This window comes from Antechinus flavipes, chromosome X (assembly GCF_016432865.1).
Source record: "Antechinus flavipes isolate AdamAnt ecotype Samford, QLD, Australia chromosome X, AdamAnt_v2, whole genome shotgun sequence".
NCBI classification, from domain to species: Eukaryota; Metazoa; Chordata; class Mammalia; order Dasyuromorphia; family Dasyuridae; genus Antechinus; species Antechinus flavipes.
In genome coordinates this window covers 34,660,536-34,687,110 of record NC_067404.1, presented here as the reverse complement: position 1 = coordinate 34,687,110, position 26,575 = coordinate 34,660,536, and the positions used below count along the sequence as shown (strand labels likewise).

The window sequence follows — 26,575 nt, the reverse complement described above, 5'->3', positions numbered from 1 at the left end:
CCTGGGTCCTCTTTGTGTCAGCTGGGATCTAGGAAGTTGGACAGTAGTGAACAACGAATGGTGTGTCTCAAACAGCAGTGTTTTGCCAGTGGTAGGTAAAGCCCTCGATGAGAGCCTGCTAGAGTTCTCTCTAGACACTGCCCTCACAACCAGCCAGTACCCATCCCCTTCAACTGCCACAACTCGCTGATTGGAGCTGGAAGGCACAAGACGGTACCCCTGCTTCTCGTCTGCTCTCATTCCAGACGCCATTCCACCTTTAAGTTCGGGGGAGCTCTTTGGGCCATCGTGTCACACCGTGGAGTCTTACAGAGCCCACAACCCACTAAAACCTCTCCATCTTTTTGTAAGGGCCCGTAGTGTATGCAACCACACCTCCTTTGTCCGCCCCAACCCAAATGTTCTTTGACTCTAACCCCCCCCCCTTCCCTTATCTTCCCAGTGTAGCTTTTTTATCAGCAACAGTGACCTTAATTTGTATGGACGTCATAGGCAATCAGGACAATACAGACAATACAACTCATTTGCAATTCTCTTGTTAGTGATCCCACCACTGGATGGAAATCTTTCACAGTGGGTAGCCAATACACAGTGTCATAACTTGACAGTAAATACATATAGAGAGATCATCCTTGGAGCTAGATGGAATTCATTCTTACATCAGAGATATCGGATGAGGTTCCTTCTTCGTTCATGTTCAGGACTGGAAATTCAGGAATTGGAATCTGAGGAGAAAAAAAAATTTATGTAATACACGCGATCCTTTAAATTTAAGAACTTAGGTTTGATGTCCCTGGTATGGCAGCACAAAAGGCTTCAGATGGGGTTGTTGGAGGGAATGCTGCCAGAGCCAGTTCTTAGCAGCCTTTGAGAATTACATTTTCAATTTTCAGTGTGAGCACTTATACCCTGGAAACTGGCAAATGTTACAAATTGGGGCTTGACTTTTTTGTTAATTGTCCAGACTCAAATTAATGATCCAACTTAAACTTCAAAAAGTTGTCGTGTGCATGATTTTTCCCCCTGGTGAGCCACTTGTTAAATATGCACCAGCCCCACCAACTGCTTCTGAACAGAGATTATCGTGCTGGCAAGAAGGGAAAATCTGGCCACTTCAAACTTCATATTCAGTCTGTGCCCAGACATTTCTCTGGAGCTCCAAATTCCAGATGGGCTGTTGATGATGCAACAGCAAAGAGACTTTCCAGTCTGGGAATTCCCTTATAACATAGAGTTATGGCTACACCAAGAAAAAGGTCGTGGTCCAGCAACCATTATACACATATCTGCTTTTATAAGAGCTGTTTTAAGTGAATGATGTGACTCTGGTACTAGTGAGAATAATAATAAAGATCACATTGCAAAGATATGCATGTTAGAATAGTTCAAAAAAGGGCTCTATTTTCTTTTGATTTTCTAGTTCAGAAACTGAAGGCTAAAAGTCACACCTTACTGGGAAATAGTGTGATGAGTACTGTCCTAGCAATCACAAGGCCTGGCTCTTGCTCACTTTCCTTGCTTCTCAGCTGTTTGTGCAGGAGAGAAGAATCAGCGTGATATTCTTCAATACAAATGTTTGTGAATCCTAGACTAACATTAGCCATCCCGGTCCCAGAACAAATGGCTGCCCTCACCTCATTCAGGAGGTCCAAGTCTGGTTCTGGAACCTGTTCTCTTGCAGTCAGCATGGACTGAAGCTCCTCCAGGTTAGCTTCAATAGCATTCAGAAATTCCTGCATATCATCCCTTAAACGAAGAGGAGAGGGGAAGTTTAAAATCTATGCCGAAAAGCAAACGAAAGCTAATGGAAAACATGGTAATCTAGTTGACAGGGGATTCATAAAGCTTGAGCCCGACACCACAGGATATCCTTGGGCAAATACCACAAAACATAAATTTCACAGATTGTGGCACGTCCTAGAACATGAAACCACCAACCATATGGCCTTCTCCAGTCAAAGGGATTTCATGTCTAGCCTACAAAGCCCACTGCTATTCAGAAGGATGGCGGCCCCATCACTCATTGGTTAGAACTGAGACACAGTGCCACCCCTTCCAGGCAACATACCAGAGTTCTGAAGTCTGAGAGAGAGGAGGGAAAATGCGTGCATCTGTGTGTGTGCGAGCATGCAGCAAGTGTATGTGCATATGCGGGCACAGACCCTAAAAATTCGAAATGGGAAACCCTCCTCAATCTCTTCCAAAGGGAGTCTTTATGCCCGGGTTAGAGCGGGATCAAAATATTCCACTGGTCTAAGAGGAAGGGAGGGAGGAGCTGCTAGGAATTTCAACAAGCTCGTCAATTTTGTAAAACGAATGAGATTTTGAAATAACCTCATTTCTTCCAGCATCAAGTAATGTTCTGTTTGTTCACTCTCTCTCTTAAGATAATAGGCATTTAGTGTTTGCAGTTGGATGAATGAATGAATTATACTTTGCTTGAAATTTGTCAATAGATAGGAAACACGGCATTCAGAAAAAAAAATCATTAAGCCAATCTTGTAAGCACAGAAATATTTACAGCTTTTGACTTAGCCCCAAAGTGTAAGCAATCATTCATTCAATGAGGTCCGCTGAAAAAATGCTACCTCTTTCAATTGGCTATTTGTTAAGCACCTATTTTCTATAGGCCCAGTGTTTAGTACAGGGAACATGAAGTTTCATAAGAATCGAGTTTTCAGTCTATCACTGGGAGGATCCCTCCTGTACACCAGCAAGTAGGACACAAGGGAGAAGTGAGATGGGGCAAAGGGGAGAGCCTTCCCCCTCGATATCCCACAGATCTGCTCTTGTTGAAGCATGGCTGCCAAGGTACCCATACACGGACCCCAAGTTAAATCTCTTGAGAAATCCTGACTGAGCTCTCGGACCTAGTGCAATGCAACGAAATACGGGGCAGGGCAGGGAGAGCGCAACGTTGCCTATTTCAGTTCTCTCTTGCCAGAAAGAAAATAAAGCATGTGTGCAGCACTGGACATTCTATCAGAATGGACCCGTTGGATTTAGCTGTTCATTTGGCCAAACTACTGTAGTTGTTTTTATTCCCCTCTCTCATTTTTTCCTTTGTTACAAATGATGGCTTAGGGAGTATGGGAAACAAAGGAAAGTGAAGGAGAAACATAAAAACACAAAAGAGGAACAAAAGTGTAATTTCATAAAAATGCAGAAAGGACATGACATTGAAATTGGCTTGCTCTAAACCTCAGTTTGCTCATCTGTAAAATGGAGGGGTAAGACCAGATGATCTTCAAGGTCCCTTCTGCTTGTAAATTCTACATTCTATAATTCTATGTTACATTCTGTCTGAAAAATTTTGCAATACATTTGGCCATGTGAAAAGAAAGAAAAAGGAAAAAAAAATCTACAGAAGGCTATGTGGTTGGGTAAACTATTCATTTCCCTGGGCCTGGCGAAATTCACTTGTGCCCACCCTCTCCCCACAAGCAGAGGAACGAGAGCCCGGACGAGAAGGCCCCAAAAAGTGTGCCAACACCATCCAATTCTGCAAAGGCGTGCTGACGGGGCCGAAACCCGGGCCACCGCCTCTCCCTCGCATGCCGTTTGCAGTTTTTTCCTGGGTACAGATCTGCTGACGCTAGTGTCTTCACAGTTCTGATTTAGTAAGGCTTTCTGCTGAAGCGCGCACAACCTTCTCGCTTCAGGAAATGAAGACATCCTTTCTGCCATTGTTTTGGGGCCAAGCCTCAAATAGCTACTTGCACATGTAAAAATTCTACCACGGATGAATACCAACCCAAAGGGATTCCTCTCCACCCCAGAAGATGCCCAGCCTCCTCTGTACCTTGACTCTACTTAATCCTTAAGCCTGGCTTTTCCTCCCTCCCTCCCCTCTTTTTTTTTTGGTCGGCCTCCCTTCCTCCTCACTCTCCTTCCTACCTGTGACCTCCTCACCTACTGAATTCTTCCCGCTTCATCCCTTACAGTCCAATTCAAATACCAATTCTCCCCCAGTGGGTCAGTCATGTGGGTTAGCTGTGCCCATCACTAGACCGTAAGCTGCACGGTGGCAGGCACATAGGTATGGAACGAACTGAAGGGAATTCAGGCCAAGGAGCCCAGGGCCTTCCTCTGTGCCTGGTTGCTGTGGCGGGGATGTTATTCTTGTTGTTGGGTTTTTGTTGTTGTTTGGGGGGGGTAGAGAAGAGAGGAAGAGTTAATGTCCTCGACCGCTTCCTGCTATCTCATTAAACTTTTCACGGCCACAGGGAGCCAAGGGCATGTTTTCAACAGTCTTGAAATTTGAGTTGGAGGAGCTGGGTTCAAATGTCAACCATGCTAGCTACCAGATGCATGATTTTGGGCAAGTCATTTCTCTCTGGGCCTCAGTTTCCCGCTGTATAAAAGATAGGGTTCATATAATGTCTCCTTTCAAAAGGATACACTCTACGCATAAGAGAGAATCTGTTTCACACAAAGCCCGGCTTTGCTCTTCTCTGTGGGAAGGTTCATATTTGCTACCACACTCTGTCCAGTTCAGAGGACAGTCAGAGGAATAAGGCTGATGATTTCAATTGCTATAAACAACTCCCCAGTGTTAATAAGGTGCCTGGGCCAGCAAGACTTGCACCCAAAGCTTTCAGGCTCAAAAGCCTGTTCTCCACACAGTATCCTCAAAGCAGCCGAAGTAAGGAGGGTTTCAAGGTTCCTCCAATTTGGGACTTAATGTAGCAATAAATTGAATTTGACTGTAAATGGTGCCCATCAGCCACTGCAACCACCCCCCTACCAGAGCCCCTCATTTCCCTACTCCAGTCTGAGGACTTCCACTGTCAGCAGAGACCCATTCTTGAGTCTTACCATGGAGGCCTCAAGGACTTCCAAGGAGTGGCAAGTGGAGCCATTTCTTGCGTGAGCTTCACCCCGTGAAAACCTCACAGAAGTCCCCCCCAACTCTCCTGGCCCTCCCTGATGGGAGCAAGGTACCTGTCCAAAAAGTCAACATTCTCGCCAGCCATGCAATTGTCGTTCAGGATGGACTCAATCATGGCAGCAGGATCTTCAGAATCAATGTCCTGGGAGGGGTGCAGCTCCAGAGGAAGGTCCATAATATCATTATCCTCCAGGGGATCATCAGTGATTTGAAGTGGGCAGTCATTCATATCCAAGTCCAGCCCGAAGGATGGCATCATATTCAGAGGGGACAGACTGTTACTCCTAAGAAATAATCAACATGTGGATACCTCTCAGCTCAGATAACCCCCAGGATCTCTCCTCAGCCCCCACATATGCCTATGCATTGAAAATCAGGCAAACAGCATCACAAGCATGTCCAGCTGAGCACCTCTGTTGATGGGGAACTCATCAGGGAAACAGTATTCATGGCAGCACCTGCTGTGGCAGCCAAGAATCAGAAACTGGGAGGGTGCCCATCAATTGGGAGTATGAATGTCATGAAATATCAATGTGAACAATAAATAATTGTTTCAGAGAAACTTAGATGAACTGATGCAAAGTGAAGGGAGCAGAACCAGGAGAAAGATTTATCCAACAGTGACATCGTTAAGAAAACAAATAACTGATCAGTGTAATAGCCAATCAGGGTTCCCGACCCTGTGTAGGTGCAGAAGCAGACATCCGGTTTCAGATACGAGCAGCATGCCAATCAGTTTGGCTTGATTCTACTGATTTGTACCAACAGCCATCTTTTGCTTTTTGGAGGGGAGAATTATGAGGAGCAGTAGTGGTGATACAAAAGTAAGAGAGAAGATGATCATCAGCCCATTAAAAGACTCATAGAAAAGAGAAGGAAGTAAAGCAGAAGATGCAGCAAACCAGGGGGTGTTCAAGCTAGTATAGTCAACTTAATACACACTTTAAAAAAAACTCTTCTTAAAAAGAAAGACACTGTCAAGAACCGAGGAGCTGAGTTTGCCTGAGCAGTACCTCTAAGCACACGGGGTAGGCCTGCAATGGATGCGAATCCTTTTTTCAGTTCCCCTGAGGGAAGACTCAGCTTCATACTACCACTATGGGACAATCAGTCTTATTGCTCCCTCTCTCCACCTTGGTACTTCTGTACTGGGGCATGTGGTGGCCGGGGCAGGATGAGAACTTTTCCATGATGGCAAGAGCCATTTATCAATATGGGAGTGTGGTCCAAAGGAAAAGGAACTCAATTTAGAATCAATGACATGGGCTTCAAATCTCAGCTCTCTCACCTAATACCTGCACGACCCTATACAAGTTCCTTGCCCATCCTGGGCCTCACTTTCCCTCTCTATGAAACGACCTCTACTGGCCCTTCACTCTTGCCCTAGGATCCTGTGAGTGATGTTGGACCATCACAAGGAGGATGATCTCCAAGTCCCATACACCCGGCAGTCATCTTGCCAGCTTTTAGGGGCCACAAAGGAATTTTCTCACAATCTTGGGAGGAAGGACTTCAAGTATTACTTCTCCCATTTTCACTGATGGGGAAAGCGAGGCTCAGAAAGGAGCAACAGCTTGTCTAGTCACAGCCATTGTTGAAGTTGAGCTTCTGGACTTTTCCTTTTCTCCTTCCGCCAGGAGGTTTATGAGGTGCTTTTCTTACAGGAAGCCCCCAGCTCCCCTTCCCCCCAAGGAAGTAAGAAAGGATAAGGAGCTGAAATACAAAAAGAGGAGGGGGAAGGGGAGGCTTCCAGCTGCTAAGGCAGAGGCTAATTTTCCCAAAGGATCAAATGTTCCTTTGCACAAGGCTAATTAAGTTGGACTTCCAAGGCTAATTAAGTTGCGTGATTTTCCATCTCCTTTCTTACTTGCTAGTTTGGAGAGCTGTCAGTATGGCAGAGCTGCCCGAAAGCCCAAAGTGGATAATTGGGGCTCCTCCAACTCGATGTGCTGTAGACAGGCTCACTTAACAACCATCACTCACTGTATTATCTCCTAGGACATTTTAACAGCGAAGTTGGAACTCCACTTAGATCCCTGTTCATGTTATTCTGTCTCTAGCTGAGCCCTGCTGTGGACAGTTGGTATACATCCCCCCCAATTCTTCCCTCCTAGTACTCCCATTATCTGCTAGCATTAAGACAGCAAACCTTTACTCTAGCGCTTTTAGCAATAATCCCAGACCTGTGAGGTGCGTAAAGCTAAGCATCATCTTCTCCCCCCCCCCCTTAAAAAAAAAAAAAACAGATGAGGACATTAAGGCTCAGCTCAGAGAGTGGAGCCGACTCATTCAACCCCTTCTCTCCCAGTCAGCCAAAGGCAGGGTAGAATGCCCATCTCCTGGATTCTGAGTTGTGGCCTCCTTCCACCACCCTACTCTGCAGGTGGTGAGGGAGCAGAAGCTTACCCGAAAGAGGTCAACATCTGGAGACCAACACCAGGCATTCAGCCATTTGTGCCTTACCCCCATCTTCCCACCACAAGCCACTGTTCAAAATAGCTATACAGGCAAAATTGTGTCCCCTTCTCCCCCCATTTCCCTGCTCCAACAGCTCTTGACTGCCAACTTCCCCCACCCTCCCCCCAAAATAAGTCCATCCCTTATCCAGTGCCTCTTTCCCAATGCCAATATCCTGAGGCTCCTTCTGGGGCCAAAGGCTCCTCCTCTGGAATGTCCTCCTTCCTCAGCCAGCCTCTGCTTGGACCACCCAGACCTCGCCCATCCCCAGGCCTCTTTTAGCTCCCCAGGCCTTATTTCTGCCCGCCACAGAGGGCCCTTTATGCAGGCAAGCTGGAAAAATCGTCCCTATTTACCTCTGTGTTTGCTTTGGCAGTTACGCAGAACCTCACATTCACCAACGGACTTTAGGGCCTTTCCTAGGCGGCCCAAGTTTCCATTTCAATTTAATGGCTTCATTTAATGATATTCTTTTAACAAGCTTGACATTTCTGGCCTCCATGAGTCTACTTTAAAACATTTTATTTCTCTGATGAGCAAATTAATTTGTTCAATTGAGTTCTTTGGTGTTAAGTGTCTTGTCTGAATATGGTGAGCTCTGTGGCCCTGGGGTAATAATAGCTTCAGTCCCTCCATGGGCTGAATCAGGGGCCTCTTCCTGGTGGAGAGGGGACCCTGGGCACTCAGTGGAACATCCGAGCCAGTGAGGCAGCGGGGTGTGAGAGCTCATGGGATTGGTACCAAGTGATCACAGAAATCCTAGCACTAGAGCTGGCAGGACCTTCTGAGGCCATCAAGGGCAACGGCCCTTATCGTCCAGGGGAAGAACAATGATTTTGAGACAAAAAGACTATTGCGGTCATTGGAGTAGTCAGACTGTGGCTCTACCCGATGATCTTGTGAAAAACCCTTCTAGGGGGAGTCTTGTGACCATGGATGAGCCTTGAGAAGGCTGGAGGGGCTCATCACCAAAGGCCTGACCACGAGCCAGGAAGATTTTCTGCTACTCCTGGAACCAGTACTTGGGGTGGAACGGGACTCATTCTCTAAAGACATCCTGCTCTTCAAAAGGCACAATAATAGCAGCTCATATTTCCATAACACTTTAAGCTTTGCAAAAAGCTTTTTACCTGTCAGTATGATTAAAAAAACAGCCTGGGAGGTCACAGAAGAAAAAAAAAAACCTGAGGCCCAGGGAAGAGAACTGCCCAGGGTCACTCAGATAGTAAGTGGCCAAGAATCTGAACCTCTAATATCTGTGAAGCATTTAGCACAGTTCCTGGTATTTAGTAGGAACTTAATGAATGTTTATTCCCTTTTCTTCCTCCTTCCCTAAATCCAAGGCCACGCCACCAAGTCCCAAAGAAAGCCAACATTTGGGAATGTAGATTGACCAACGTAGAACCCATCAGCCACAACTGGGACAGTAATTAATAGTATGGGTTCTGTTGGCCAAGAATGAGACGCGTTCCACGATTAGGGCAACAAATAGACTATTGAACTTGGAGTCAGGAATACCCGAGTTCAAATCCCACATCAAATACTTACTAGTTGTGTGCCCTTCCTCTCACTGGGCCTCAGTTTCCCTTGTAAAATGAGGGGTTTGGACTTTATGGAGGTTCTTGCCAGCTCTAGACCTAGTATCCCATGTGCAACCTGGGGCAAGTCCCTTCTCTCTGTGACTCAGTTTCCTCCTCTGTAAAATGAGGAGGTTGGACTGGACAATCTAGGATCCCATGAGTCTTGCCCTATTTGTAACATCCCCAAAAGTCAATTGGCACTTTGACAGCACCTCACCTTTGGTCCCGAGTGTAGCCTCTTTCCTCTGTAGACACCAAAAATTCCAAAAGGGGAATTCCCATGCTTACCCGTCCATCAGGCCTGGCAGATCTTCAGAAAGAGTTGGAGATCCCATGAAAGTGGAATCTGGGACCCCAAAGTCAAGGAGGTCATCATCCATAGCAGCTGAGATATCTTGGATCGTGATGTTATCAGAGTCTTGGATAGTTGGAGGAACAGGCTCCAACACATCCACCTGAACAGAAGCAAAGGGGATAGGAACTGGGGATGAACAGCCTGCTTATTTTGACATTTGGTTTTCCACAGCTCGGATGATACAAAAAAGGACCAGAGAATTCACCAGCACTAACATATGCACACAACTGGAACCTCCCCTCCCCACCATCACTCTCTCCATCAAACTCACAGCTTCCCCACCGTCCACAGGGATCGGGACACATTGGCGGCTGAACTTCGAAGGCGGGGAACCAGACACATCTGGCAATGACCTGCAATGACACCGCAGTCCCATGCACTATTAGCAGTAAGAATCACACAGGGTTGGGCCCACAGACTCCAGGACATCTGGTGAGGCTGGTCCCAGTGGGAACAGATTGTCTTGAGTTTAGGTCTCTCATTGGAAATAACTCTATGTAAGGGTTTACTCAAACTCAACACTCCAACCCTACAAGGGGGGATTCTTTTCTTATTCAGGCTTAAACAACTTTGATATCAAGAACGGTTAATGGAAGCAGGCCTTGTTCACAGACATCATGTCTCCTTTGTTTAGACAGTCTGAGGATGGGCCCTCCAGTCTGGCTCCAACCTCCTTTTTTCCAGCCTTATCTCATGCAAGTCTCCTTCATGTGACAAGCAAGATGTCCTGGTTCAAAGGGTGATGGCATTGGGAGTCAGGAGCCCCCTGGATTTGAATCCCACCTCTGGCATCTACTAGATAACGGGCCATAGACCAAGTCACATGCTCTCTCTGAGTCAGCATTTCCTCTCATCTGTGAAACAGGGAGACTATAGGTATTGCTTTCCAGGGCTTACAGTGCCCTTACAGGTCACTCTGCACCCCTTCAAAGCACTAGCAGAACCCCCAGGAAGATCAATGTAAACCCCATTCCCCTAGTTGCCCCCCTCTCCCCTGGTGAGAGGAACCCTCTCCCTTTTCCCCTCTCCGGGCATCAGGCCGGGACCCAACAGGCCTTTGTGTTTTTCCCACAGTTTGTGCTGTGTAAAGATGGTCTGTGCCTGAGTTCTCTGCCTCCTCGGCGCTTACCATACCGGTGCCTTCCACACAGTTGGTGATTAATCAAAGCCTGCTGCCTTCGACTGGAGAGTCAAATCCCTGGCCTGGTACCAAGGGTCTGGTGGAAAGGGTGTCCTGTAGGGAATGCTCTGAAGCCCAATGCTTTCTCTTTTCAAGACTAACACAATGTGCTCATGACCTTGGGACACTACAGGCCAGGTCTGGGGTTGAGGGACATGGGATGGGTCTGGGGAAGCTCCTGAGAATGCCAGGGCTTGGGGATGGAGGATGAATTCTCGGCTGCATCCCCACCGTGGCTCTGGGACCACTCTGGGGGCTGGGAGCTGGTTTAAGGGGATCCTGGGGGCAGGGCCAGGGAAAATCAATTTCAGAAAGGACTCGGTACTGTTTCTCATTGGACCTTAATACTCTAACAACATTCATAGCTCGGCTAAGGTTTACCAAGCGCTTTCCTCACAACAACCCTGTGAGGTAGGTGGTACGCGTGCTATGATCCCTCAGAAGAACAAAGAGTCTCCAAGAAGGTAGTCTTCGTGCAGGGTCAAAAGAACGAGACACTTTCTGAGCTGGAAAACAACCTTATGGCTCTTGACTCGAGCCAATCCCCCATCCCACTTCTCCATCATCCTCTCCGGAGCTAAGCCAAAGCCCTAGGGGTCTGGTCCCTGCCCAGGCTAACCCCAGCCAGAGCTGTCCTAAAAGAAAAATTTCAGTGCCAGCAACTGGGGTCCGCCCACCTTGGGACCAGTCTGCACCAAGGCAGCTTGTCATTAACCCACTAACCCATCCAGTGCCACCTTCAAAAACCACGTGCTGCTGCAACCAGCAGCTCACCAAGGGCCCAACCAGCTCTCCTGAAAGGTACCGCTTCCCACCCACAAAATACATGAGCCACATGTGGGCCTAACTAAATACCTTGAGCCAAAAGCTAAGAAGTGCAATGGGGAAATTATGGCCAGTTACAGAAAGAATACTAGGGACCAGTAATTTCACCTTTTTCTCTTGCCGCCCAAAATGTAGTTTTCTCTCACCAAACCAAGTATGAACTGGAAGATCTGAGAACACAAAGTATATATTTCAATCAGCACCCTATGCTCCACGTGAACAGAGATTCTCTGAAACACTACTAGACACCAACACATTCACCTAGCCTTGAGTTGATGAAAATTTGGTGGCAGCCCAAGGGCTCAAGGCTCGGGCAAGTTCAACTCTGCCAGAAAGACTTCCAGCATGGCCTAAGTGGCCCAGAGAGTTCAATGTCCTTGGGGCTAGGCCTGGCTGAGTAAACATGCAGAGGCTCACTACCAGTAGGCAGGCCATCAAGAGAGGGAAGGAAGGAGGGAAGGACAGAGGGAAGGAAGAAAGGATGAAGGAAGGGAAGAGTTCTTTCATTGGGAAAACCCAACCCATAAAATCATGGCCAAATAAAGCTCATTGCTGAAGTGGGCTTCCTGTGCTAACATCAATTCATAGAAGAGTAAAAAGGAGAAGCCTATGGAGGGCAACTGCTACCTTTGATAACAACCGCTGCTGTTGGCTGTACTTCTGTCTTAGGATGCCCAATTCCTTCCAGAGAGCTTTATTATTCCTGTAACATACAATAGACCCCCAAAGTGAAAAGGGCAGGAAGCAGCTGGGCCTCTGGATAAGAAGCCGGCTGGCACCGGGGCACTGACAGATGGGTGCCATGTACAGCAACAGCCCAGCGTGTCATCACTGCCTGTCCTTGTCCAGCTGGTGCCCAGGATACTGTACTTGGGTATTCCCAAAGCCGTGGCCTGCCTTCACACGGAGTCCTGTCGGTTTCCTCAGCCTGGTCCTTCTTCCCTCCATCTTTATAAACGTCTCATCTCGGAGGACTGCCACGGGTCATTTCAGATGCAAAACCTTTAACTGGGAATTCATATTTAGCTCCTTTTGGCCTCCTAGGTAATCGACTAGTCTGGGGAATTTGTGATAAACTTCCCTCCTTAGGAGCGGAGATTTCTAAGAGGTTTCGTAAGACCGAAAAGACCAGGATTCTCTCCCCAATCTGAGGAGTGGAAAGAATGATGGAGTCAGGAAATTTGGATTCAAATTCTGCCTCTTCCACTCACTTGACTGTGTGACCTTGGACAAGTCTCTTCTCCCTTCCTAAGGTAGGCCTTCCTCACCTCTTGGGGGGTTTGGCTAGATTCTGCCCAAGGTCCCTTTCGTGTCTCAACTCCCAGGGTTTTGAGTCCATGTCACCTCTGCTGGCAATCCTCAGACTGTTGCAATCACAGTGGACAAAGCCTTTCGGGCACATGGTCACGGATACCCATCTTTCCTCTGCCCTTCCTCACTGGCCTGATGGGTAGGCAGGAAGGCGGATGCTCAAAGGGGGAGGGAAAGGTCGTTGAGAAGGCAAGGGGTCAAATCCAAGGTAGTGAGCTCCAGAACAGCCTGTGAATCTTTTATGTGCGGGGAGTGTCTCCATCAAAATCAAAGAAGTACCACTGACAAATGATGGCAGCACCGGCCTAGAGAGCTCACACTTTCCTCCGACTCCTCAAAGCGAGCGGGCTCCACAAATGACAGAATGCTGTGGGAGGATGGTAGAGTGGTTGTCCCCACCCTCAGCTGCTCCTTTGAAATTGCAGAATGTTGCTGAGTATCTTTTCTCTTTGTCGAAGACTGGGACTAGAGGACCGAATGATCCATTAACCCCTAAGATGTAGCTAGGAGCCCAAAGTTCCCCAGGTCTGACACCAGCCTGTCTACAGCTGCAGCCTTTATGAGGAGCTGCCCCAGGCTCGGTGCTCATAGGGCTGGAAGGTAGGTCACAGCTAAGGGATCCACAGCCCCCACAAACAATCCTGGGAGATTGGGATAGCAGACAGCTGTTATTTCAGTTCAAATCAACAAGCACTTAGAAAGCGCTGAGTACTCTGCCAGGCACAGGCAACCCAAAGACCAAAACCAGCATTCTCTGCCTTCAAAGAGTTTACAATCTATAAGGAAATAACATGAAAATCCAGGAGTGAACACAAAATATCAAGTTGACACAAAGGCCTTTTTGGCGGGGGAAGCTGAAAAGGCCCAGGAAAGGCTACTTCTTGAAAGGAGTTTCCAAGCTGAGTCCTGAAGAGATGGAGGTAAGGAACCCGAAGGTAGACATGGAGTGTCACAGTCAGGGAAGAAGAAACAGGTTGGGTTGGCCAGAATAAAGACTGCTGGGAAAGGTAATGATAGGAAACTGGTCTGAAATCTGAGGTTCTGATGAAAGCAATCTGATGATGTCATAATACTTATCAAGCAATTGAGTCCATTCCCAGAAGAATACTGGGTGCAAAAAGTCTACAGATTCAAGAAAAATCAATTTGTGAATTGATTTGTGGAAAAAAAGATTTTGAAGGGGATTTTGGAGGGGCGATTTTATTGCCTGTTTCCACAGCTGACACTACCTAAGAGAAGGAAACAAAAGAGACAGGCTTGTGCCAGACTCTGAAAGGTAAGGCTTTAAATGCCAAAGAGAGGAATTTGAATTTCATCTAAGGGGCCATGGGGAGCTACTGGAACTCACAGAACTAGTGGGTGACGCAGACACCTTAGCTTAGGAATATCAATTTGGCTGTCAAGGGGACAACAGATGGGAAAGAGAAGGGCCTCGAGTCAGGGAAAACAATTAAAAGGCTATTGTGGTGGAAAAAAATCTTTGTGGCAAGTTTCTCTGATAAAGATCTAATTTCTAAGGGAACTGATTTAAATTTATCAGAATAAGATCTGTTGTTCAATTGATAAATGGTCAAAAGATGTGAAGAGACCATTCTCAAGGGAAGAAACCCAAGCTCTCTATAACAAATTAAGTTGCAAATTAAAACTACTCTGAGGTACATCTCACACCCAACAAATCAGCAAGGAAAAAAGGCCAAACACTGGCGGGGCAGTGGAAAAGCAGATCTATTAATGGCCTGAGTGGAATATGAACTGGTCCAGTCATTCAAGAAAGCAATTTGGAACTCGGCCCAAAATCTAACTTGTGCATGCCCTTGGACCCAGTGATACCAACATTAGGTATGAATTCCAAAGAGATTACAGGAGGAGGAAAAGGATTCAGATGTCCACAAAGATTCCTTGCAGCTCTTTTAGTGGTGGTAAAGAACTAGAAATGGGAATGCTGGTACCCAAAACTTGAGGAAAGGCTGACATATGAATTTGATGGAATAGTAGATAGTCTTGGAGATGGTATGATAAAGGAGAGGTTTCAGAAAATCCTGGGGTGACTTGTATGAACGGAGGCAGAAGAGACATGAGCAGAACCAGGAGGACAACTTATACAATGACAACAATACTGGAGAGACAAACAACTTTCAAAGACTTAAGAACTCTAATCAATATAACAACCAACCATGCTTCCGGAGAGCTCATGAAGAAACCCATTACTCCCCTCCTGACAGAGAGATGATGGATGAACTCAGGGTACAAAGTGAGGAAGAAGAGGTGGATTTTTGTTGATTAAAAAAATCAAAATATAATTTTGTAAAAGGCTACTATGATAATTCAAGTGAGAAGTGTTGTGAGCACTGACTAAGGTGGTGACTACAAGAGAGAGGATACCAGAGATGCTGTCAAGAAAGAAGTTATAAGTTTTATAAGCAGGGAAGCCAATCAAGAGGCTACTGTGATAATCCAGCTAAGAGGTGCTGAGCACCTAAACAAGTGGAGAAAGGAATGGAGATGAGATATGGTGTACAGGTAGAATTCATGAGACTTGGCAGCTAACTGGACAGATCCAGAGGTGGGAGGGGGATTACAGAAGCTAAAAGTCAAGAACTGGGAATGTCTTTGGGATTGTGAGTCTGGCCATGTAAGAGGATGGTGGCACTGTCGACAGAAATAAACAAGACGGGAAGAAGAGTCAGTTTCTGAAGAAAGATAGATATGAGCAACAAGTAGCCTGTGATAGAATGCAGGCCAGAGGAGTTGGGATAGAAGGACACAGGGAGGGAGCTGGGAGGGTGGGATATACAACTGGTAAAATTTAAAATTACATGGTGAAGTTTGGGGATACCTTGTGTAGATCTGGGATCCATATACTAGGGAAGATCATTAAACCCAGGGAAGCTAAAGAGATCACCAAGAATGTGGAGAGATACAATGAGGATCCAGTAAGAGTCTGAGAAGGCAGAATCAGACAGTTAAAACAATCACCAAGAACAAGGGATATCACATAGGTGCGGAGAGGAGAGAATTCCCAGAAGGAGAGGGGGTAGTCAAGACAGAGGCTAAGAAGGCTAAAAAGGGTCATCAGTATGCAAGAGTCTGAGAAGTGAGTGAAGGAATAGAGTGGTCCTTTTTACAGATCAGGAAACTGAAGCTCAGAGAGATACTGAGACTTCCATACAGTCACACAGGCATTAAGTGTTCGAGACAGAGATTTGAACCCAAGTATGTCCTGACTCCAAGACCAGCACTCTTTCCAACATGCTTCTTCAACCAAATGGCAAATGCTAGAATATTCTGTTTGCTCAGATACCAGTTACCTGATCTGCTTAGCACAGAATTGGGGAGGGACTTCAGAGACCAGCTATTCTGAGTCCCTCACTTTACTGAACCATGTGCAGGGAAGGCAGAGCCTGACATGAGAAATTTTGTCTTCTAAATCCAAGTTGTGTTCTTTTTAGAGCCGGCTAGATAGAACATGATGAAAAATGAGTTGAGATCAGTAAAAACTCCCATCCTTAGTTTCCTTCTGTTTTCTAACAGTTTTGTTCACAATAACTCTTAAGTATTAGCATGCTCATTTCACAGATGAAGAAGCTGAGGTTCAGAGAGGTCAGGTGACTCACCCAAGGTTGCAAAGCTATTTCAGGGCAGGACTGGGCCTGGAATGCCAGGCTCCTGATGCTGCCAAAATCTAGCATATGATGCGATGTGGGGGAAAGGAAAAAGGGGAGAAAGGGGGCTAGACAATGGAAGGGGCAGCCCCCAAACTCCAGCTTTGCACTCTGATGGGCAAAAAGCTTGGAGTTTCTGCCAGAAGGGCGGGGCCCCTGGCACCTGGATCCACACCTACCTCTTCAGGCTTGCCATCGTGTCATCCGTGCCATGCTGCTGCTCCTTGAGCTCGTGCACATCAGCAAGAGTTTTCTGCAAGTCATCGGAACCCCCTCTGGGTTCCTCGCCTCTCCCAGATGACACCTAAGACCGAAAGGGTTACACACAGGTATAGCCAGCCAAAAATTGCCCTTGGGTTCCACACACTGCCCCCAGGAGTCTTGCTTGCTCCTCCTGCCCAAATCCCTATCTGTAGCCGTGCCCGGGCTAACTGCTTCCATATTGCTGTTGTGTGAAAACTAATGTTAACATGAGTACTCCTGTGACCCAGAAGGGAGGCAAGACGTCGAGCAGAAGAACAAGCAGTGAGCTCCGCTTCTGGTCATGACACTCCATTTGGATTCCAGTGCTGACTGGAACACTTACTAAAGGAGACTGCACAGAAGGCGCCTCATCTACCCAAGTCTCAGGCTCCTTATCTAAAAAATATCCTGCCCAATAGTACACATCCCACTAATCTTCACAGGCCTCTTGTGTGCTGTAAGTCAAATGCTATTGAAATGGAAATTATTACTATTATCATTGGGACTGATCCTCTACTAAAGTAGATGAGCACCTAGCCCCCAGCTGAAAATCTTAGAGAGAGTAGCCTAAAGAAGTTCCGTGATTGGCCCAGGTCACATGGCTGGTATGTATCTGAGGTAGGGCTTCAACACAGGTCTTTTTGGCTCTGAGACTGGCTCTCTATTTCTTATGCCAGGCTGCTTCTATCACCATTATTGTTATTGTTGTCTTTATCATCATTTACATTTAAATTGGAAAAAAAAGAAAATTGACCCTTTATATATATTTAGCAAGTCATATAGAAGGTAGCTACATATAACAGGGCAGACACTCAGAAGTTCACAGGAGTTGATGTACAAGAAAGGAGTCAGTCACCAACCTCATGGCCTATTCATGTCTACTCACAAAGGCATAAAATATGACTAACAAAGTGAACAAGAGATTCTAAAAGGCAAGAAGGCAAATCAGAGCTCAGAGGTAACCCTGAGAACATGAGACTCTTGTGGCTGAAATGTGAGGATGGGCACCCCACTTTATTCAAAAGAAACAGGCTCAACAACAGGGCAGATACACTTTAGTCACATGAGGAGGTCCAAGAACCAGAAAAGGGAAAGCATTATGAAAAATCACTGATGAGCAATTGCCAAGTCAAATGATTGATCGCTGATCACCTGATGATTTTTTTTGTTCATTGACATATACTAGAGATCACTTGGATGGCAAGAGGAAATAGATGAGAGATTTGGGAAACATTACAAGGCTGGCCCAGAGTAGTGGATGGGACAGAGGTGAAGAAGGAAAAATGGCCTTGACTATCTAGACAACTGCTGGGGTTCTTGCTGCCAAAAGCAGGGGAACTTATACTTCTTGCCTTGCCTTCAAAAGGTAGAGGAACCAAAAGGGGGAAATCCATTCTGGATACAATTCTCAACAACAGGGAGAAACTGGTTACCAAGGTAGAAACAAAGGAAAGACAAAAGATAGCTCTTTTAGAATTTATAACATAAGAAAGAAGAACCAAGAATAATCTGACACAGACATAAAATTTTGGGGAAAAAATTTCAAAAGGCTAAGAAGAAAGCTAGGTAGGACCATACCTAGTAAAAAGACTTCAAGAGAAGTTAGCTCAGGAAGGAGGGGCAATGCTCAAGAATAAAATTCTGAAGAAACAAAGGGAAACCGTTCCCCTGAGAAGGCAAAAGAGGAATTATCCAAAGGGACCACTCGTTGAAAACACAAAAGACTGGAAACAAGGACAGGTTGTTACCTGTTACAGGTTGTTACTTCTGTTGGGAGCACAAAAGTATTGTATGGGCCTGTAATAGTGTCAGGAATGCTAAATCTCAGAATGAGTGGAAATACAGGGAAAGCTAAGAACAGCAAAAGAGGCTGTCTTTGTAACTCTATCGGACAAAGGAAGAGGCTCAAAAAGAAACTGGAATCCTCCTTTTGCATTGATGGGGTGCTAACTCATTAATGGGAGAAGAGAGTTGTGTAATGGCCAAGGAGATTGACCTGTGGACTGAAAAGAATAGAACAAAAGTGACTAATGGGAAGTTGATAGCAAAGATCAAGTGTGGAGATAATGAGAGAGAGCTTAGTTGCCAGTGATGACTTCAAGTCACCTGACAGAGATGAACTACATCCTCAGAACTGCAAGAAGAGGCAGGCATGAGTGCTAAGCCTGGTCAGTGACCTTTGACAGATTGCAGAGAATGGAACTAGAGAAGGGCACTCTGGATGACTCAATTTTCACAAAAAACGGTAGGGAATGGTAGCTAATCTCTGACATGCCCCCGGGGCTCTCCAAGTCTCTGGGCTTAGAATCAAACCATCAACATACAATATACTGTGGCCCCTGTCAGCTGAATCTCAGGTTGCTGATAGGCCAATGAGCTTAACATAACATACATTCCTGGCCAAATCCTGCAAGGTCTTTTTCAAGGGACGATTAGTAAACATCTGAGAAGGAGGCAACCATTGCCAAGAGCCAGTCTGGCTACATCCAGCCCAGGCAAATGAGGGGAAGATCCGATTCCCCTCCTCAAAGGGTCACTACTAAGGGATGCAAGAGAGCGCCACAGGGACAGCCTCAGCACACTATTCCCTACAGTAGCTCAAGGTCTTCTTGTGTAAAAAGATGGAGTGGAGTGATGTGAGCCAAGTGAGGAGACAATTAGATGGCATCAACACTGGTAGTCAGTCTGGGCAACAGCAAACACTGTCATGGATGGGAACGGTTTGATGTCCAGCTAGGAGGAGTGGCACAAGTCCCAGGGGTCTTGTCTTCAGCCTTGGCTGTTTAACCTTTCATAGACAAAGGGCTAGAAGGCATGCTTGTAAAACATGCCGCCAATACCAAACTGGGAAGGAGAGCCAAGACACTGTACCACAGCCCAAAAGATCTTGGCTGCCTAGCACACTATAGTGAAGGCACTAAGATAAAATCCAAGAGGGCTAAATGCAGTTTGACATTTGGATTATCCAAATCCATCTCAGATATTAGAGAGTGGGGGGGAGGCCTGGCTAAATAGCCAGAACCTCGGGAAAAGATCTAGAGGTTGTAGTGGACTGCAAGCTTCCTGTGGGCTAGGAATGTGAATGTAGCAGTCTCTGTGAAGGGGTTCTATCCTGGTTGAACCACAGGCCACTCCTTAAGAGCAAGAAAGCAAGAGAATAAAGGCCCTCCTGCTCATGCCACGAGAACTAAGCCTAAAGAATGGAAGACTTGGGGGTAAGGGGAGGAATCTAAGGTCTTCTGATGCCTCTTTCACGTATGTGTGATGTAAATCTGCTACTGTGACAGTTGTCTTCAAAAATGTGAAAGGCTAAATAGGAAAGGGATGTAACTTCTTCTCTTGGACCCCCAGAGGGCAGAAATGGAAGCAATAGTGCAAGGTCCAAAGGGTAAACTGAGGCTTGCATAAAGGAAAACTTTGTACTGGAGCTGTGCAGAGTAAAATGGACTGCCTCCAGAGATGATGGGCTCCCCCTCTTTGGGGTGCAAAGATAGAATAATACTCGGTTGGAAATGTTGTAAAGACAAGTCTTTTGGGGGTACATGGGCTTTCACCTGTGAAATTCCAAGATTCGGCACCTTTACCTATGATTGCTACCCCATCCTTTTCAGCCACACATCCCTCATTCAGTCTACATTCTGTGGGCTTTTATCCTCTTCCCTGTCACCAGCAGATTCACCCGATGGGGACACAGTATATTGTATGCTGACGGTTTGATGCTGAGCCCAGAGACTTGGAGAGCCACAGGGGCATATCAGAGATTGGTTACCACCCTCTTCTCCAGAAAGCTAGTGCCCGCCCACCTGCCTTGTATTTAGTTTACATTTCTTCTCTTTGTTCCATGCAGACTTAAAGATGTGCATGCTGTCCGTCTCCCCACCCAAAGAATGCCAGCTCCTTGGAAACATTTCTCCAGTGCTTAGCACACTGGCAGGCACATAGCAGTTATGGGAATGCCTGCGGCTTAATGGAGCTAGTCCTGCCCTTTCATTTTACAGACAAGGAAACTGAGACTCCTGAGGTGATTTCCTCAACTTCAAGCAATAAATGACCCAGAGGCCAAGCCCTCCAACTTCAGTGTGTGGCCGGCCCAGGCCATGAAGGGCCCCCACCCAAGATGTCTGTTTTCTGTCTGCCTCTGAGTTTCTAATTACACTTAGGTTGTTTCTCAGAACATGGAGGCTGAGTGCAAATTTAAATCGCAATTGGTGTTTACTAGGCATTTCAATGTTTACAAAGCAGGTGATACAAGCAAATTATCCTGCAGGTACAGAGGGGGCAGTGGCCTGGCCACAGTGGCACCAGGTGGGTCAAAGCCTCTTTGGCTTTATGAGAACAACAAGGCTGACTGCGGGAGGCGGCCTACACGGCGGGCAAAGCTGCCAGCTGCATTAGTCCCGCCGAGTTTAAAGAGCCTTAAAGTGGATTCCTTCCCTCGGACCCCCGTGGCACTGTTCCTTACCAACGGCAGTAATAATCCAGGTAAAAAGTGAACTATGTAAAACAACATGGTGCACTTACCGCCTCTTCATGTACCTTCATTTACGTATTACACTGAGTCACCAAAGGAACCAGGCGTGGGCTGGGGCTGTCAGGCAACTGCAGCCACAGGCTCTGAGCTGTGTCTCTGACTGCCCCCAGCCAAAAGCTGGGCCTGAGCCCCCATGCACCCAGTACCAGGGTATGGAGCGGTGGGGCCCCACACTCACCCCATCAACAGTCTGGTGAGGAAAGGAAGCTGAGGGTCACACATGGCAGGGCAAATTCCCAGTGTGGAAAGGAGGAGACTCCTGCTCTACGCTCACAAAGCTAGTCTCTATCAGTCATGACTTGAACCCTTGTCTTCCTGAGTACACTGCCTCTTCCAGAGGAAAACAGAATCAGAAGGCCTGAGTGTGGACACAGACTGTGAGATTTTATCTGTCTGAGCCTGTCCCCTCATTGGTTAAATGGGGATAAGAATACACCTTTAGACTATTTCTTGTTCACAGAATCAAAGGGATCAGAAGATCCTGGAGATGACATAATTCAATGTCCTCATTTTCTAAAGGAGTTAGAAATGAACAAAGGCAGGGTTTGAACCCAGGGCTTCAAACACCAAAGCAAGTGCTCAATCTATGATACGACACTGCACTTTTGGGACTACGATACGCTGCAGAAGGGTCAACTAGACTAATTTTGGTCACAGAAAAATATTTGTGTGCCTAAGTTATACTACGTGTCTGTGCATCCTACATGATCTGACTCTGTTGCTCTCAAGCAAAGTAAGTGTGCCTTTTCCAAACCTTGGGTCTCATAGCTTTCCCATTCCAGTACTTTACACATAGTAGGGAGGTGAGACAAGGCTGCGTGTGATCAGGGCTAGAAAAATAGAAGATGTTCTAATGGGGCAAATCAGCAGGAAGAAGTACATGCCGTAATCCTCACCAATTTCCACATAAAATGCACTGCCCCACAAAATAACTGTTACATTGGAGGATGCTGACTGTCCTTTGAACTGGGCCCAGAGCCATCTGCCCATTACTAGAGCTCATTACAGTCCCATTGCAAGAGGTCTCAGAAGGAAGGGATGCCATACAGGTCACATGGGCCACCATTGCACCTCACTCCTGGTTAACATTACACCATGTCTTCCTCCTCCCTTCTTTCAATTGACATAACAGAGAAGGGCATGACCACATGACCATAAATGCCATTGGGATTGTCTTTTGCAGAGCGGGCCGCAAGCTGACCTAACTGAGGCAATGTTCCAAAGTTTCCTGGCCTTGCTGGGATACATACTTCAGTTTGGTCAAGAATCATGGCATCCATGTGCACTGTTGACAATGTCAATACATGTTTCAGACCCCACATCCTATACAAAAGCAGAAAAATCAGCCTGGCAATTCTGTAGCTTGCCGGCAGGAAGCTGTGGGGACCTGAAGGGACAGGGCACAGACTAAGCCCAGCAGCTGCTGCTAAACCACATATGGGGCTCATTGAGCAAATGAGCAAAATCCAGTTTCTCCTTTGGCCACTACCTAAGACTTAAGGGAGGATTCACGGACTTGAAGGGCAGTGATTAGAAGAGGCAGGGACTCCTGATGGAGCCATCACCAAGTGATAGTAGCAGGGTCCCGAGCCCCAGAGTATCACACTAAGTCAAATGGACACTGTAAAAATGCCCGGGAGGTCCCTCCCAAACCAAAGCTGGCACTAGGTGGCATACCTTACGCTTGATGTTCTCCAGAAGGTTTACTTCCCCTTGTTTGAAGTACATATGCTGGAACTCAATGGCAGTATTCTTTTCTGGGACAGCCATCCCGTTGTCCACTGCAGTCACCTTGCGAAAACCGTCTGGCAAATAAAGAGCAAAGGTCACTGGGACGGTACCAAGCACAAAGTGGAAAATCACTCAAATAACTAAGCAACAACTGCCAAACATTTTTACATCCCTGAGGACAGTAATGGGCTCTAATAACTAGGCTGCTTTTTAAATGTAAGGATTCAGAGCTCCAAAGCCTGGCTTTTTGCATGGTGTTGTTTTTTTTAATAGCACATAATGACCAATTTCAGGATAATGGGCCACAGGGAGAGCAGAGACAATTGAAATCCATAGATGGTCCTCAAATCTCCTTCAACCAATGGCGTCAACACTTTGGCAAGCCCCCACCAACTCTTTCTCCAGTGTTGCCTGGGAAGAAAACGGAAAGGCTTGGAGTGAGTTTTTTCCTGTCTCTTGCCCTGCCAATAGAAATGACTCAAAAAGAGGTAGGAGGAAGGAGGACAAACCCCAGGAAGCAATGGTCCTTGGGTAATGACAGGCAGCCTGGGAGAGATTGGGGGATGATGCAATGGGGATGGGAATCTTGGAGGGCCTGGGGGCCAGGGAGCAATCATCGAATGCTTGGTAGTTCTCTCTGATTTCCTCTGAGCCATGGGGGCCTTGGGCAGGCTACAGAAATCTTGAAGGTACCTTTCTTAGAAGAAAGTTTTGAAATAACTACTTAACTCATTATTGAAGGAAATGCTAATTTTCAAGTAGAGGTTAGTCAACAGAAGATGTCTTTTTCTTCTGTTCAAGTTCATGAAGGCCCTGAAATCCATCCCCAGACAGTTCATGGCCCACCAGCTAAATCACCTGAGCTCTGAGCTCAGACAGGAGATTTGACTCAGTGTTCACAATCCTAGTCCAGAGGCCAGGCAAATTAAAGGAAGAAGGAGAAAGGCATCTAGTGACAAGGGTAGGATAATTAGTCTAAGTATCTATGCCAATATCTGCTTTACTTCCTCCTAATACCTTCAGGAATATAATTACTCCCCTGACACATGGACATCTGTGTGGGCACCTACCTCCTCTCCCTTGGAAAGGCAACTCTTTCCAGAACAGCTCAATGGCACATGACACCATTTTTACCCATGGCAAGAAGTGCCTTAAATGAGAAGTAAGGTTTGGGGTGTGTTCCTTACAATTCCCAGGATCTTCATTTCCTAAGGCCACCAAGAACCCAGAAGCACTGATTGTACAAGAGAGGTTTCCCAAGATCCAGAGAGAATGCTGGGCCCTACTGTGTGGCTATGTAGGGAGAGGAAGAAAGCCCTAGAGCAAGGGTCCTCAAACTACAGCCCACAGGCCAGATGCAGCAGCTGAGGACGTTTATCCTCCTCACCCAGGGCTATGAAGTTTCTTTATTTAAAGGCCCACAGAACAAAGTTTTTGCTTTTACTATAGTATGGCCCTCCAACAGTCTGAGGGACAGGGAACTGGCCCCCTATTTAAAATGTTTGAGGACCCCTGCCCTAGAGAGTCATATGGACTCAGCATGTCTACTCATATTCTGTTTTAGTTGGTATCTAATTCCTATTTTCTCAGCTGTAAGCCCAAGGAGGGCAAGAGAAACCTGGGGGTTGGGCTCCTCTAAGCTGGCAGCCACCTCAGCACAGATGCAAAGTCACAAGTAGGATTTTCTCTTCTTGTGGCTTACAGGAGGCAATATCTGGTCATAATCAGCTAGGAAGATGGAGACAGAGTCCAGTTGAGGGAGACCCTGAGCTGGAAACAGCCATAACTACCTACTTGTTTTGGGGCTCACTCAGGGTGAGGAAAGGAAATCATTCTGGGGCTCAAACTGGGCCTAACTTGTTCCTCCTCTCTAAGTCCAATCAATGGCTTGGAGCTGTGGGTCATTCAAGAGTCCCTGCTTCTCTGTCACTCTCTCCTAGATGCCTTCTCATGAGAGACCCTGCCAGGGCTGGGCCTGACAAAAGTCTCTGCGCAACCCCAAGCTGCCCAAGGCTCTTCTGGTCAAGCCCAAGGTCTGGCCCAGAGAAGCTGTCAAGGATGCCCTGGCTGACCCAGGCCACTTCACTTGTCAAGTCCAGAGCACCAAAGCAAGTGCAAGGCCTAATCCTGAACAGCTCTTCAGAGCACCGAGATGAAGACAGAAAAGCTACCCCTGCCCCCAAGCAGCTTACAGGCAAAGCTCTCCAAAAATCCCATGTCTATCCAAGGCTCAATTCGGGTGCTGTCTGTTTCCTGTCTTTTCAAATTACCCATGTGCACTTGCTAATCCAATGTACTACATGCTGGATCACTTAAGTCAGTCAATGGACAAAAGTGCCTTGTCTGTGTCAGGCACTAGAGATCCAGAGGCAGAGTTTTTGAACTTGAGCAAAGTACACTACTACAGAAATGGGTGTTATTTTCTTTGTCTTTATGAGATAAAATCTTTGGAGATGATTATGGCACTGCGTGGGGGGACCAAGGGGCACCCAAGCCAGTATCAGGCATGTGAGGGGAGAACATAGGAAAGGCCTTCTCTCAGACAAACTACTTCAAAAGCCAGGATTTGGCAGAGGCCCAGGATGGTACAGTGTTCACCCCTTGATGAGAAGTTCCCCAGGAATTCTTCCTCAGGCCCTCTGAGGCTGCGGAGTCCTCCTGGGATGCCCAAGGCTGACTTTACATTCTCAAGGGCTGTGCTAAGCAGAGCCCAACAATGGGCCCAGCCCACTAAGCCAGAGAGACCTGAACAGTGGCCCAGCCACGGGCTGACCATGAAACTCATCCAAAGACTAGCCTGGCTGAGTGAGGTGAGCTCCCAGCCATGTGGGTCATGGGCAAAGGAACAGTGACCTCCTGGTCTCCAAAGCAGGCCACAGGAGAATAAGTCTCATAAGTTAGGAAACAAAATTTGCCATCAGCCAACAGACTGGCTTAGGCTTTCAGCCAAAGGCTGGCCATCAGTAGCAACTAGCAGGGCCACCCTCAGACGCCGGGAAACAACTCCGGAACAAACTCACTTGAAAAGACAAAAACTTCCCTTTCTAAGATGAGCTTTGAAAGCTTAACTTCCCCCTCATGTGGTCAGAAGTCTAAGTTGCCATTTTAATGCCTTCTCCCTTCTCCAAAATTTGACAGAAAGCAGCCTGCTCTTGGGGCCTGGCTTCTATTCCCTCAAAAGCTGAAGCTCTCTTAACAGAGAACACAAAGATGTCAGCAAGAGCCAACTGCGGCCTTCGGACCCAGAACAGTCTTGATGACTGACTTCTTCCCCTGCCAGCGCAACAGAAGGTTCACTGCGCCACATGGGGCAAAGTCAGGTCCTACTCATTGGGTTCCTAGCCTGGCCTGTAGGACCTGCCTTTGAGGAGGAAGAAGTACCTCCCTTATCCCTCTGAAGGCACGAGAGGTACTCTATCTAGCCAAACCCCATCCTCTGTTCCCGTTGCCCCTCCCAACCTTGATTCCTCTCTCTCAGGCCTTGGGAACAAAGCCTCAGAATAGTTTGAAAGCCAGGCCTGAATTTTTGAGAAGGAAGAAATACACCCACGCAGAGACCTGAGGGACCCTGATGTGCGTCAGGACGTTGGCCACGGGCTGTGTGTGCTGCTTTCTTTTCAGGCACCTGCTCACATGTCAGACGTTGGAAAAGACTGGAAACTGGTTTCCTGAAACAAGCCAGCCAAGACATAGGAAATGCTTGGCTCCAGGCCTGCCTTTCCATGTCTGTAGTGACCAGGAGCTAACCTGGAGAAAACACCCAGAGCCGACATAGGCCCTCACTCACATGGGAGCGCCAAGTACCAAAC

General features: G+C 46.9%; 1 protein-coding gene across 1 annotated transcript in view; it reads right to left on the bottom strand.

Moving 5' to 3' along the window:
* Positions 1–520: 520 nt before the first annotated feature.
* LOC127542413 (heat shock factor protein 3-like) overlaps positions 521–26,575 on the bottom strand; it is a 48,228-nt gene continuing 22,173 nt past the window's right edge. The window contains exons 3-9 of the mRNA XM_051967981.1: positions 22,713–22,840; positions 16,441–16,565; positions 9,555–9,636; positions 9,217–9,383; positions 4,945–5,175; positions 1,635–1,746; positions 521–725 (exon numbers count right to left, since the gene is read on the bottom strand). Coding sequence (XP_051823941.1) covers positions 639–725; positions 1,635–1,746; positions 4,945–5,175; positions 9,217–9,383; positions 9,555–9,636; positions 16,441–16,565; positions 22,713–22,840 — 932 coding nt within the window. The 3' untranslated portion in view covers positions 521–638. The remainder of the gene's footprint in view (positions 726–1,634; positions 1,747–4,944; positions 5,176–9,216; positions 9,384–9,554; positions 9,637–16,440; positions 16,566–22,712; positions 22,841–26,575) is intronic.